Raw genomic sequence first — 13,735 nt, forward strand, 5'->3', positions numbered from 1 at the left:
GGGAGACCAGTAAAGGAAGACAAGGTGTTCATCTTCCAGTCATGTTCTTAAGAACTAGCCCTGTATCTGAAAGAAACGGTGTCATTGTATGAGTCATTGAAGGCTGGCTGAGCTGAGGTTTTTTTTGTGCCTTCTGAGGTTGCTACTCAAGATGAGGTATTTAAATTTACTACATGGCTTTGTCTGATTATTTGGCTCCAACATGATGTTCCTTGGCACAAGCACTGCTTTCAACATCGTTATATGAATGTAAGTACATTACATAGCTACTTTGTACACAGGCTAATGGCAAACTTTATGTACCTACTGCAGGTGTTTTTTTAATCTTGTTCAGTAATGGTAGCTCTCTCGTGATGTGAGCAGGTCATTTGATGTTGACCTTGCCAATCAAGCTGCTGTTTCAGTTGTAATTATATTGATTGGGGGGGGGGGGGGGGGGGGCAGGGGAAAAGGTTGTCTGTATAAATATGTTGCGTAGGTTTACTTTCTACATCAGTGGCTTGAAAGGTAGAGATAAAGCACCTTGCATAACCTTGCTGTGAGTGCATGGTGGCCTAGCTTTGTGAGGAAGAACCAAGCGTGACAATTACTTGAGCAGTTCTTGAACAGGGGGATGACAAATCTCATCCCCCCACTACAGAATTTGTTTTTAACCAGAGGAAATAGGAAAATAAATCAATGTAAATGTGGGTTGTTCTGTAAGTGGAACTGCAATTAGCTATGCTGTGCATTTCAGCATGTACTACTCGGTGTTCATTTTTCTAGTATATCGCTTCCCTTAGTCATGCAGCAGCAATTTTCAATGTGATTATGCAGTGTGGGAACATAAGAGGCAAACAATAAATGACTTTTAAAAAAAGCATTTGTTTTCTGCCTTATTGAAGCACTTATTTGGTAAAATGTGTTTATTTTGAAAAATACATTTAACAGAAAAAGATCTGGAATTTTACACATACATACAAAAAAGCAGGAATCTAAATCTAAGGCCTCTATTTTAGAAAGCTTCCTATTCCATTCTTTTGTTGTTTTTTTGTTTGTTTTTAATGGGGGAAAATTTCAAGGTGTTCATTTCTAGTCTGTACTGTGAAGAACACCTTAAATGCTTGTAGATTGTCATGATGCATGATTTTGTGTTGAAGAATCCAAGTCTGTTTTCTTTTTAGAAAGTTAGGTCATCTCTTCAACCATAGTTACTTCCTTAGTTCAGCTTAGACTGGATGGAAACATGTTCTCTGTCTAAGAGAGAGACATTCATTAGCCTTTAACTTGCAATAAGCTACAGATATACTGTTGTTGAGCAGAGAACATTCAGAAATATTAGACACACCTGCTTTCAAAGGCATACTGGTTTTGCTATTCTGATGCGTAAGAAATGCTTGTAGTTGCAGGGGATAAACATAGAAGGACAAAGTGAAGGAAGATTACTAAAATAAAATGAAGGATCCCAGGAACATAAATGGTCTGAACTGAGTAGAATCTTACCCAAATCAAATGGGAAAGCAAGCACTCTTTAAACATAAATGTGAAGGAAGCAAGTGCAAACTTGGTGCAGAGTCTAGGGTTATAAACCATGAGTTTTTTCAATGATCTAGGGGAAAGCTGTGTCAAGAAGCAGGACAAACAATGAGAAGATATGAAAAGGTCATTACAGGAAGCAGGGACAAAGTTAGGAAATACAGGCATCAGAAAGCTGAAGCAAAGGACCACCGGAAGTTTAAAAAGAGTTCATAAATGTATTAGACCTAAATGCCAGGAATAGTCCTGGTATTCAATGGGGAAGTTCTCCTGAGAACACATTTTTGCTTTATCCTTTTTGAAGGTTTACATCATTCAAGCATCTTTACCATTGATTGTCTTTGGGAAGAAGAGATGAAACTAATTTTTAAGACTAAAATAGGCAAAGAAGAGTCTAGAAGGTGTTTAGCAGGTAAGAGACTGGAAAAAAGACTTTCACAGGGTTGGCAGCTGTGAACTTGAACTTTGGCAATTACTACTGATCAGCTGCTGCCTGCATGGAGGTGCCCATGCCACGGTTTATGAAACCACATCCACAAAGATAACCTGGGGTCTGGGTGTTGTGTTATTCCAGTAATACAAGTACAGGGATTTTGAGGTTTAGCATAAACGTCCAGATGGAGGGTCTGCAAGATTTAAGGACTGCTTGCTACTTTACTAGCAAATACCAATTTATAATTTGGTAGACTGTGAACTGCTGTTCTGTAGCCAGATAGGAAATGAGACACCAGGCTTTTGTAACTTATGGATGAGGAAACTCATCCAAGTTGCATTGCTATCTACCTTATATTAAAGTCAAAGATGATACCTGTCATCTTTAGGGCAATGTGCTGGTATACAGTTACCCAAACAGGAGTTTCAATAACCATAGCTTTGAGGAGCCTTTGTAAAGGCTTGAAAGAAAACTTCTCACTTCTCAAAGCTTTATTGAAAAAGGTGTTGCCTGTTGAAACATTGTAGGCAATAAATAAGCAAAAAAATAAATAAATGCAAATTTGACTAAATAAATGAGAAAGCATACCTGGATATTTTCATTATGTGATATGTTAAATTTGTCTCTTGGTTGTGGAATAGGAGGAAATATTCTTTTGAAACTGCAATACCTTTGGATACAAAAAGGGATTGAGAATAAATGAAAATACTGGTAAATACTGGTAATATAACACAAGCATTGTGTTGTACCTTAAGGATGTTATTTATTGCTCTACAAATCACTAAGTGAGAAGAAGGAAAATATTTTGAGTGTAGACTGGTGGGTAACTTCTTACACCGATCGCTTGGGTAACTTAAGCTTACTTTGTGACTAAAGCTACACTAAATAATTTATTAAACTGATTTTCAGTAACTCACCTGGTGTAAGTAACTTTCTTCCACCACTATGTGAGAAATTTTATCAAAGGACACATTCATTTATACTGTTTCCTTGTTGTCTTGCACTATGTGAAGTCAATGATTTTAAAGTAATGTTGATGTTAAATGCTTAAAAAAAGACCTTTTTTTTTTTTTTCCAGGGTCTGCTCACATCAGTCACTAACTTTATCAGTCTTTCCCCCTTTTTCACTTGTGATTTTGTGTGCCACAGTGCCATCCCAAGCAATACTGGTAATAACACTTCATGATATCGATAATCAGATTCTCCAAGTTTATAGAGGTAGGAAGAATGCGTTTCACAGAAATACCTACGTTAATAAAATTGATTTACCTTTTGCAAAGAAAAAAAAGGAGCAGTGTCACTAAGATTGTTCCAAGTACTATCAGAAGTAAAAGCACAACAATGAAGTAATCTTTTTCTTGACCTGAAAAATCGAAGGGAGAAATATCCTAGTATGCGCAAAATCTACTTTTGTGACTGTCAGTAATTAACTCCAATTTCACCTTAACTTCTTGAATAATCCAAAGGATTTCAACTTGGCATCTTACTTAAAACATTTTAAAACAAGTTGAACATATAAACTGTAGAGATCAATTACAAAAAAAATCCAGAGAAGGAGAAAGTCGCAGGATGAAGAGCAGAGGTAGTGGTGGAACTAAAAAAATAATGTTTAGGAAATGATGAAAAGGGTTCAGAAGGAAGAGGATGATTGTGATAAAAACTTCAAGAACTTAAAGGGAGTCTCAGAGCTCGAGACAGATGACTGTTTGGGTCTATCTCAGCCAGTTCCTATAACCCTGGCATCTGACTAATAGCTGTCTTCACAATCACAACTGGTCACAGGCTGGTATCAGCCTCCATTTCACAGTATTTGAGCACCTCCTCTATGTTAATAGTTTCTACCGTGTTCCTTCCACATCACTGGGTAAGAATCAAGATTTAGTCATATATATGAGTTCGAGAGAGAAAGGTTTGCAAACATTGTAATACCAAAAAAAAAAAAAAAGTATGAAGAAAAATATTCCATGGGCTTACCAAACTCTATTGGTTCACTCCATTCCCCCCAGCTTCTGTTTACACTACATACGCTTCTTCCACGTGCTCTGATTTTCAGAACGTATTGTTTTTTCACATTATAATTTTTGAATTCGTATGTATATTTGTCTACCTAAAATCAAAGCATTTAGATGGTGTATTTCATTCCAGAAGCAAATATTAATAAAATTTGGGGTTTAATTTCCTGATATGGGTTTTGTAAAAAGAAAAAAAAAAAAAAAAAAAACTAATTTGTATGATTTTGTAGGTACATGGTTGTTAAGTGTTCTTTTCTCCAAATTTTAAACTCTTATACATTAGTTCATCCTACCACTGAGTGTTTCTGTTTTGAAGTTTAAAGTTGTTAAGAGAGATATTAAGAAACTTGCATATGAAGATACCACAGGAAAGTATCTTCCTGAGTTCTTATGTTGATGCAAAACCTATAGTTCCAGAAATAACTAATGTTCTGTATAATAGTAATTTACATGCTAAAGAGGGCAGAAGTGCAAATACGTATAGGGTAAGAATACTTACTGTTACAGGAGGATCTTTTTTATCTTTTTCAAGCTCATCCTGCAAAACAAAGACAAATCTTCATTTTTATGATTTTCTTGTCAAGTAATCATGTTTTTCCCTCTTTTGTTCTCTGTTTATCACTTATAAAGATCATAAGTAATTTTAAACTGAAAAGTCCAAATGGAGATTCTGCTCCAGTAACATCTCAGAATATGGCATTTCATTCAGAGTTTTGGCTTCCTCCTTTTCATTTTAGAAAAGGAAGAAAACATGAATTTGGTACAGGTACTATAAGGTAGCTGATTAGGAAGGGTGCCCTCCTAGATCTGATGCTTGTGAACAGAGGTCTTGTGGGTGAAGTGGCAATTGGTGGACTTGTTGGCCATAGTGACCATGAAGTAATCGAGTTTAAAATCTTTGGCAATCTTTATATACAACCTCTAAACATAGCAGATCTGGAAGCTGTCTTTTCAGCTGTCTTCTTGATAACACAGGGCACAAAATTGATGTGAACAGCAAATTTCTTCTCCTTCCAATCAAATTCTGTTAGACAAATACTCATGAATGTATTTTCTATTAGACAAATACTCACGCATTCCATACCGTCAAAATTTACTTAACGAGAATCAAATATTTTCTATGACAAAAGAGGCTGAAAATTTTGAAATATTTAAGACAGAAACAAAAAAGCATAAGCATAAAAATTAGGAAATGATATCACCAGCAGTGGTTTTAGTAAGGATCCCAGAAAGCATTGAAAAGGTGAGCTCCTGGAAATGTTTATAACATGTAACGTCAGAAGGAGAGTTGGCATTATGGAAAAGTGAATCCCACCCATTCCTACTGCTACAGATAAAAGAAGAGCTAACATACGTTTCTTTAAAATAAATGTTGAGAATATTGTTTTAGTCTTATTTCTTTTTGATCTTGTGAAATTTTTCTGAGATCTGTGGAGGAGGATCGGATGCCTCAGCCTCTTGTCTGTTGTACTTGATGGATACCAGACATACTTCACCTGTGGTAAATTGGCATGCTCTGTATTGCCCTGCGTTTTTCTTGTGGTTACCATGGTAAATTGGTAGTGCTCTGCCTATACAGTAAGATAATTCCCAGCTCGCTTTTGGTATGTACATATTTACATCAGAGTTAGCCGTCTTACATTCCTCTTATAACCAATGGAAAGAAAGAAGCATTTTAAGGACACAATTTGTCACATACCTTAGGAGGTGAAAAATACCACATCTGACTGCACAGAGAGCAGAGGATAACTTACTGAAAAGTAAATGCATCCTTTGCAGATGTCTGCCCTGGGCCTGTATTAACTTTCCCCTGAGTCGCTAGTATCTCTTTTTTTTTTTTTTTGGAGGAATATATTTTTTCAGTAGCTTCTGATTTCAAAAAGTAGGTTCAGAAAGAAAGAGATGGGTTGTGCAGAAAGATGAGGATTGGGTTGTCTTAACCAGAAGAAGGACGGTGTCTGAGAGAAAACTGTCAAAGAGTGTGACATCATGGGGGAGATGGTGGAGGAGACAGGGAAAAACAGCCCCATGTGTTGAAACTGAGAGGCAGCTGTGAGCTTTCCAGCATGTGCAAAATGCCATCAGGGTGGCTGAAGCTGAGGTACCCTGTGAAGCAGGTTGAGCATGTGGGGCCCTGGCCTGGGCTGGAGGCTGGTGCCAAGGAAGGAATCTCATTTTGGATCACCGGGCTGCAATCGTACGGTCATCTCCTGTGAGATGAGCTCATGGAGGACAGCATCTCAGGTGCTCTCCTAGTCTTTGGACAGAGAACCTTCATAACGGTTCCCTTCTCTCCTCTGTTTTTCTGCTATGTCGATCTCTTTAGTTTGAAATAAGTTCACGAGCAGTGGGAAGTTAGAGCAGGAGGACACTACACAGCTTATGAGACAGAAGTTAATAAGTAAAGGCAAGAGAATATTGCATGCTATGTAAATACATGTAGCTAGGTATGGTGCCAACTTCAAACCAAGAAACTGTTTTTACCTTTTTTCGTATGTTAATTTCATACTCAAAGCAATGTTCAGATTTCCAATAACTTGTAAGGGGTTTTTGCCATGTAATTATGCAATCTTCTAGATCGCTAGTACAGTTGACACTGACATTTAATGGAGCAGTGAATCTTTCTGGAGTGGAATGAAATGAAACAATTAATGTAGACATGGTCTGTAATCAACTACAACTCTTTCATAGTAAAATGCACGTAAAACTGATGCAGCTTATATACAGCTGTGCGCTACTGATGGTAACAAATGTTACCTGGTAAACAGAAGTAAAATACAGAGCAAAACTAGAGAATCTAGTCCTGCAGCTGTTGGACATTGAAGTAACTGAAGTTCATGTAAAAAAGTGTATGAAGGATTTTGCGTAATTCAATCATACAGTCTGCAGTGCACAATTTTCTTCTACATCTAAATTTCACATTGACAATGCAAGTCTCTATAGGAAAAAAAGATGGTCCTTTTATCCAGGTGGTGGTATTCAGGTAGAAGATCGAGTCATCTGAATCTGAGTGCCTACAATACAGCTGTCCAAGGGTGACCTGGGTGTCTAACTGCTACAGTCAGCAGAGACCTCATCAGTAGTGCCCACAGTGCCTGCAAGGCCCCCTGTGGAGCAGGCGTGCTCAGCTGAACAGCTCTGGCTTTCCAGCCTGCACTGACTGCAGGCAGGAGTCAGTTGCTTGAACTGTCCTGTGCTGTGGATTTCAGACCACACAGAACACCCAGAAAGACCCTGGTCTCTCACAAGTCCTGAGCACAACTGCAAGCCTTGTGGATGTCTGAAGGTGTCTTGTGTGGAACCAGAAGCAAGTTTTAGAGAACTGAATCTTGTCGCCAATCTTTATTGGAGCTTGACCACCTAGCTTGCATGTAGGTAGTCACATTTAACTAATACAGTCTTAACATGCCATTTGAATCCTCCCTCTGGCTTTAGGACATATTGCTCTTGCAGCTCTCAGAGATGTGTGCATTATTGGGATGGTGAAATGAGCCCACCAGAAAGCTGACTTTGAAAGTTGTTAACCATTGCATTTCATCACTTGGATCCCATGGATTTGTTCGCACTGTTCTCAAAGCTGCTATTGTAGTCTCTATGTCTGTTCAGTTTAGTAAATTTTGGAAATATATCTTGTCAGCTCTCAAGAACCAAGTTTGTACCACTGTGTAGAAACCTGTAGTAGTTGTGCACTTTTGTTTTCTTCTTCTTTTTTTTTCTCTAGAGAGAAATCCCCCCCCCTTTTTTTCTTTTCTTTTTTTTTTTTTTTTAATACAGCAGTAATATAATAAAATAAAGTTGTCTGTGTACTTACCAATTGTATACAGTTTTATGTAGTCATCATAGAACTGGATCTGGGAATCTTTGCTAGACCCATTCACCAGGAAATAAGCAGTTTCGTCTTTAATCATCACATTTTGGAATCTGCATCCTATGTGCATGCCATTTTCACCTTTAATGTAAAGCTCACATTCTGTCTTGTTCTCATCACTGTATATGACAAGGTATTTGAGAAAAAGGTGGGCAGAGTGATGTGTTGAGTGAGAATTCAGACTTCCCAAGACTCAAGCAGGCTTACTTACCTTGAATTCTTCCAGTAGAGAAAATATTGGGTATCTTCTGGAGCATTCCTGCCTGGCTGCCAAGTGCAGTTCATGAGAGAAACATTATAAATCACACAGGAGAAGTTTTCAATGGCTGACCCCTTCATGCCTGCAAACACAGCAATCTCTGTTAGGAGCAAGGACTGTGTGACTGCTCCAAGATAGAGGGATGTATCCACATAGCAGTGGATGTAATCTTTCTAGATTTTAGTAAGACCTTTGCTACCATCCTTCTCGGCATCCTTCTGGATAAATTGTCCAGCTGTGAGTTGAACAGGTTCATGCTGCACTGGGTGATGAACTGACCCAATGTCAGAGCTCAAAGGGTTGCAGTGAATGGGGCTACATCTGGCTGGTCGACAGCCATTAGTGGTGTTCCCTCAGTTCTAGGGCTGGTGTTGTTCAACATTTATATCCATGATCTGGATGCAGGAGTGGAATGCATCCTCAGTAAGTTTGCTGGTGACGCTAAACTGGGAAGTGTTATCTCTCTGGAGGGATGAGAGGCCTTGCAGAAGGATGTAGATAGGTTGGAGCATTGGGTGACCAGCAACAGCATGTAGTTCAACAAAGGTAAATGTTTGGTGCTGCACCAGGGATGGAGTAATGCCAGACACAGGCACAGACTGGGAGCCGAATGGCTGAGGAGCACCTCAGCAGAAAGGGCCCTGGGGGTGCTGGTGACAGCAGGCTCAGCACAAACCAGCAGTGTGCCCTGGCAGCCAGATGGCAAACCACATTTTGGGGTGCATTAAACACAGCATAGCCAGCTGGTCAAAAGTGGTGGTTCTCCTACTGGATTTAGTGTTGGTGCGGCCTCACCTCGAGTAGTACGTGCAGCTCTCGGCTCCACAATATATAAAGGCTGTTAAGGAACTTGAGATGTTATTATATTCCAAGTATTTATATTATATATTTTATAATATATATATTAACATATATATTATAAATTCAAGTATTTATATTATATGTTTCAAGAGACCTAATTGCTCTCTACAACTACCTGAAAGGAAGGTGTGGATAGCTGGGGGTTGGCCTCTTCTCGCAGATAACTAGCGATAGGACTGGAGGGAATGGCCTCAAGTTGTGCAAGGGGAGGTTCAGGTTGGAAATCAGGAGACATTTCTTCTCAGAAAGAGCAGTCAGGCATTGAAATACGTTGCCCGGGAAGGTGGTGGAGTCACCGTCCCTGGGGGTGTTTAAGGAAAGGTTGGACGTGGTGCTCTGGGACATGGTTTAGTGGGTGGCATTGGTGGTAGGGGGGTGGTTGGACCAGATAGTCTTGGAGGTCTTTTCCAACCCTAATGATTCTATGAAAACATCCAGAGGAGGGCAGCAAAGCTGGTAGAAGGGCTGGAAGGCACGTCTCGTGGGGAGAGGCTGAGGACACCTGGGCTGCCCAGCCTGGAGAAAGGAGGCCGAGAGGCGACCTCAGCGCTCTCTGCAGCACCCTGAGGAGGGGAAGCGCAGAGGGAGGTGCCGGTCTCTGCTCCCTGGGCACCGGTGACAGGACACACGGGAACGGCACAGAGCTGTGCTGGGGGGGTCAGGCTGGGCATTAGGGAAACCTCTTTACCATGAGGGTGGTCAAACCCTGGAACAGGTTTCCTAGAGAGGTGGTTGCTGCCCCGTGCCTGTCAGTGTTCAAGAGGCATTTGGACAATGTCCTCAGTAATGTGCTTTAACTTTTGGTTAGCTTCAAAGTGGTCAGGCAGTTGGACTTGATCATCTTTCAAGGTCACTTCCATCTGAACTGTTCTGTTCTGTTCTGTCTTGGCACATGCTTGGATGTGCTAGTTACACCTGCATCTCCAGTCAATTATTGCTTAGGTTAGCAGTGACAGTTGAGAGAAAACTGGACTCTCACTGTATTTTGCCTACCTCTGAACTGTGAGACTTGGGAGAGGAGAGCATTCACATTGGTAAAGCAAAGCACATTGGCTTTTAACACCATCCTTGGTGCTACAGAGAGAAGTATTTCTCATTCTGTGACCAACACTCGGGAACCCTCTCCTGAGGTGCCTCCTGATCAAACTGCCCACTCACTAGAGCTTTCCACCTTGACGTTGGAGAGAGCAACTTTGTCCCTTTCGTGGAGCACTTTCAAGTGGGGATCTCGTTTCTTTGGAGGCTCCCTCATGGCTGCACTGTGCAGGCATGCTCGGCCTCCTTCTCCCTTCTCCTTCAGCCAATTCTCTGCTTGCTTCTGCGGTGTGCCCCAACTTCAGCAAAAGCCTTCCTCCACTTCTGCTTCCGACCCCTTCCAGTGCCCCATGTTGAGGGCGCCTCAGGAAGCAGTGGGGATTCCCTTGGGGAACCTGCACATGTGGATGTGAGGAAGAGCACCAAGAGCAAGAGGTTTTAAAAGGCAGAGTCCTGTCTTCACTCTGACCGGCACCATGAGAAAGTTTCCTCTGTGGAGTCCCCAGGAAAAGATGAACAGGGCAGTGCCTTCTCCGCTCAGATATGAGCAGGCTGCTAATTGCATCCTCTCTGTCAGATCTGAAGTATCCCAGCTACACACAGCTGCAGAAGCACTGGTGACTGCACGATTTTAATGGAGAAAACCAAGTTCAGAAGGAAGGGGAAAATGGGCCATAAAGACTCCAGGTTTGGATTTGTGAATCTTGGATCTGCCTAAATCGCACTTTGATTAACTCACAAATGGGACAGATGCAGAATATTTCCACTTGTGAACAGTTGCCTTAGCACAATGGGTGCATGCCAGCTGCGGGAACCCTACCGTGTGTGTGAGCCAGGGCCAGATTAGATTACTATGTTCAGTTTGACCCCATCTGCTTATCACCAGCATTTCCTTTCCTCTCCTCCTCCCATTTTATGGGTTTCACTGATCTCTAGACTGTGCCTTTTGCTAGCACTGTGGTTTGGCTTCTGACAAACCCAACACAGTCCAGCAGAAAAACATTTAATAAAGATGCAGGCACGACGATTCAAACTCATAGCAGCCAGAACAGTCACTTGAATCCAGTCCTAAGAACACTGTAATATGGTGGCATTTTGAAGCCCTAGCAAGAAAAATAATAATGCAGTTACCGATACATTTTTAGTAATAACTCGCTTGCAGAAGTGCAGAACAGTCATTAGAGAGCAAATAATTTTAACAGATTTGAAAAGAAACAAAGAAACAAACATTTTTTTTAATACTAAAGATTAGTTAATTACTATGTAAGGAATTGTTTTCTATGGCACTGTTTACCTTTAAAAGAATGCAAAAGGAGAAAACCTTACCCAGATCATAAGCATTACCTTCAGGGATAAATTGGCAATGTTTTAAGATGTTCATGTCTGGTACTCCAATGGTAAAGTTTATCCCTCTGTGCAAAGGTAGACTATCTTCTATTGAAAACCTGCATTTTCTGTTCTCCACCTGAAAAGCAACAAGTTGATACCTTATTTGTCTGTTTTTCCTCTGCTGTGTTAGATGGCACTGGCTCTGAAAGTGATAGTCAGCAACAAGTCCTATGGCTAAAATCTAGTGTGTATATATATCTGTGCATATTTCAGTCTCAGGAGCTAACTTCCTCTTTTAACACTTGAGGGTAATGGAGAATGAAGCTGTCATTGAACACGTAAGTACACAAAAAGCTTTCTATACTAGTGTGTGACTATTAGAGAAGGCTAATATTACCCCATAAGAGAAGATGGTGACTAAACTGGGAAACCAAAATAGAATTTAACCAGAGGATCCTGGTTAAATAGAAGTCCTCAGCTAGTCTCGCCAGGGGTTAAGAAAGGTGTCTATGGCATTAAGCTTATAGTCTTCAATAATATTGTGGTGTTATTGTAGTACGTATTTCCAATTAAGCATCTCCTTTTCTGTGCTAAATAAGCCCTCCCTCTCTCCTCCTCCCCCTCCACCCAATCACCTTTTCTGCTGGGAGAATGTGAGCTTATAACAACATGTCCTAGAGGCAAGATCCAGTTTACTGAGAAACAGGTGAAGACCTTGAGATGTTGAACATCAATATAGTATTCGGGGAATTCACTTTTCATCTGAAGAATATTTTCCTCTCTAAATTATCTAGGCACCTCACTTAGTCTCTCAACCCCTTTTTTCAGCATCTACATTCCTTCTCATACTTCATAGTAGCTGCAGCTCAGGCTATCATCTCCTATCCACTTTGGTGACAGAACTTTGGTTCTGTAGTGTGCACAAGGTACTTTTCTCCCAATGAATATGCCCTGGTGTCAGTGGTGGCTTTCCATAGCTCTTGACAGGTCAAGCCGTAGACTGCAAACAGTCACTTATCAGATTTTACCTCCAACTGATCCATTTTTTAAAGGTAAATGTAGTCTATAAGAGGTAAAGTAAAAGGTGCAATTTTTTTGTCTCAACGAATAGCAAGTGTACCGGCATCCTTCTACGTTCGTCACCGCTGGTCATCGTACAAATATAATGAGGGAAATTCTTGCTGCTCTCCCAGGACAGCTCCATTCTTCCCCAATTCCATGTCATGCTTGTGATAGGTGATTCTTGTGTCTCTGCTGAAAGGGTTAAAGAACAGGTTTCAGTAAGGACATGCTGTTATTATTGAGTAGAGAGGATAGTATCTGTCAAGCCTAAGATGACTATTGCCAGCTTAATTATAAATATCTCTAATAAATGAGGAAGTAAACCCTGTTTCTCAGACTATGTCTGCAAAATCATACTTACGCTCCATACACTGGAGGTCAGCATGCAAGGGATGAAATAGTGTCATACACCACCAAATCATGCAAATGAGTCCAAGAGTATCAAACATCTTTCCTTCTCTGGAAAGAGATAACGAAGCCTTCAGGGAAAAGAAAAACAAAATAATAATAATTAATAAAAGAGTGATAACAAAGAGCACTTTTTTTCTGCACAGCTTCATTTTCTTCATGGGAAGAGTGAAAGAACTTGTTTAATTTACCCCTAGAACATATTCTTTAGAAAAACCAAGCACAAGTTGTGCTTCAGGACTTCTGGTAGGCACCTATTCTTTGAAAGAACTGAATAGACTCAGTATCAGCTATTACAACACAGCAATTTGAGATGCAGACACCACAAACTCTAGTTATGACACATCCACTCAGTTTTCAGTGCAGAGACCATGACTTCGGCTTGCTGTTCTCCCAATATCTGTCCTAACCATACCATCAAAAAGTTGTGCGCTCTTGCTTCCTGATCCTGTGAATGACCCTGCCAATTTTCCTATGCAGCACTCCTGCTTCTGCTGCAAAGAGAACATCTACACCGGCTTTCAGCTCTTTGCTGAAGGCACCTTTTGGAAAGTGGACAAATGGGTTTTTGGCTGTGTCAGCCTATGGACGATTGACTCACTTCTCCGTGAGCGCTCTGTTAAAGCCAGCATCACCACCAAGACAAGTTCAAAGCATCTGCCTCCTCCTGTCTGTATCTGAGGTGTGCATGGAAAACACCCATGAGATATGAACTACCTAAGTAAAGCAGGAGGAGAAAGGCTCTGTCAGGTTTTGGAAGGAATGAAATACTGACCTGCTTACTTTATTTATTTATTTTTGACTGTGACAAATCTACAGTCTTGCTTGAAAAGCTTTTCAGGCTGATTTCAAGATTACACGTAGGAAAGCATTAATAATGCTTGGAGCATTTCCCTGAATCACTTTTTATATTTGTTGTTATTATTTTTAGAAGCAAAGGGTTTTCCTGTTTT

At 40.5% G+C, this 13,735-nt stretch overlaps 1 protein-coding gene across 3 annotated transcripts in view; it reads right to left on the reverse strand.

Moving 5' to 3' along the window:
• Nucleotides 1-424: 424 nt before the first annotated feature.
• Nucleotides 425-13,735, reverse strand: part of LOC136786937 (granulocyte-macrophage colony-stimulating factor receptor subunit alpha-like) — a 23,575-nt gene continuing 10,264 nt past the window's right edge. For 2 of the 3 annotated variants that reach the window (XM_066983033.1, XM_066983035.1), the window contains 10 exons: nucleotides 12,736-12,853; nucleotides 12,433-12,566; nucleotides 11,328-11,448; nucleotides 8,040-8,169; nucleotides 7,772-7,947; nucleotides 6,445-6,584; nucleotides 4,460-4,498; nucleotides 3,923-4,055; nucleotides 3,218-3,311; nucleotides 2,140-2,618 (listed from right to left, as the gene is read on the reverse strand). In XM_066983033.1, coding sequence (XP_066839134.1) covers nucleotides 2,432-2,618; nucleotides 3,218-3,311; nucleotides 3,923-4,055; nucleotides 4,460-4,498; nucleotides 6,445-6,584; nucleotides 7,772-7,947; nucleotides 8,040-8,169; nucleotides 11,328-11,448; nucleotides 12,433-12,566; nucleotides 12,736-12,853 — 1,272 coding nt within the window. In that variant the 3' untranslated portion in view covers nucleotides 2,140-2,431. Of the gene's footprint in view, nucleotides 1,237-2,139; nucleotides 2,619-3,217; nucleotides 3,312-3,922; nucleotides 4,056-4,459; nucleotides 4,499-6,444; nucleotides 6,585-7,771; nucleotides 7,948-8,039; nucleotides 8,170-11,327; nucleotides 11,449-12,432; nucleotides 12,567-12,735; nucleotides 12,854-13,735 lie in introns of those variants that run through there. The other variant, XM_066983039.1, reaches the window with a different exon arrangement.

The sequence above is a fragment of the Anser cygnoides genome, chromosome 1, assembly GCF_040182565.1.
Source record: "Anser cygnoides isolate HZ-2024a breed goose chromosome 1, Taihu_goose_T2T_genome, whole genome shotgun sequence".
Taxonomy (NCBI): domain Eukaryota; kingdom Metazoa; phylum Chordata; class Aves; order Anseriformes; family Anatidae; genus Anser; species Anser cygnoides.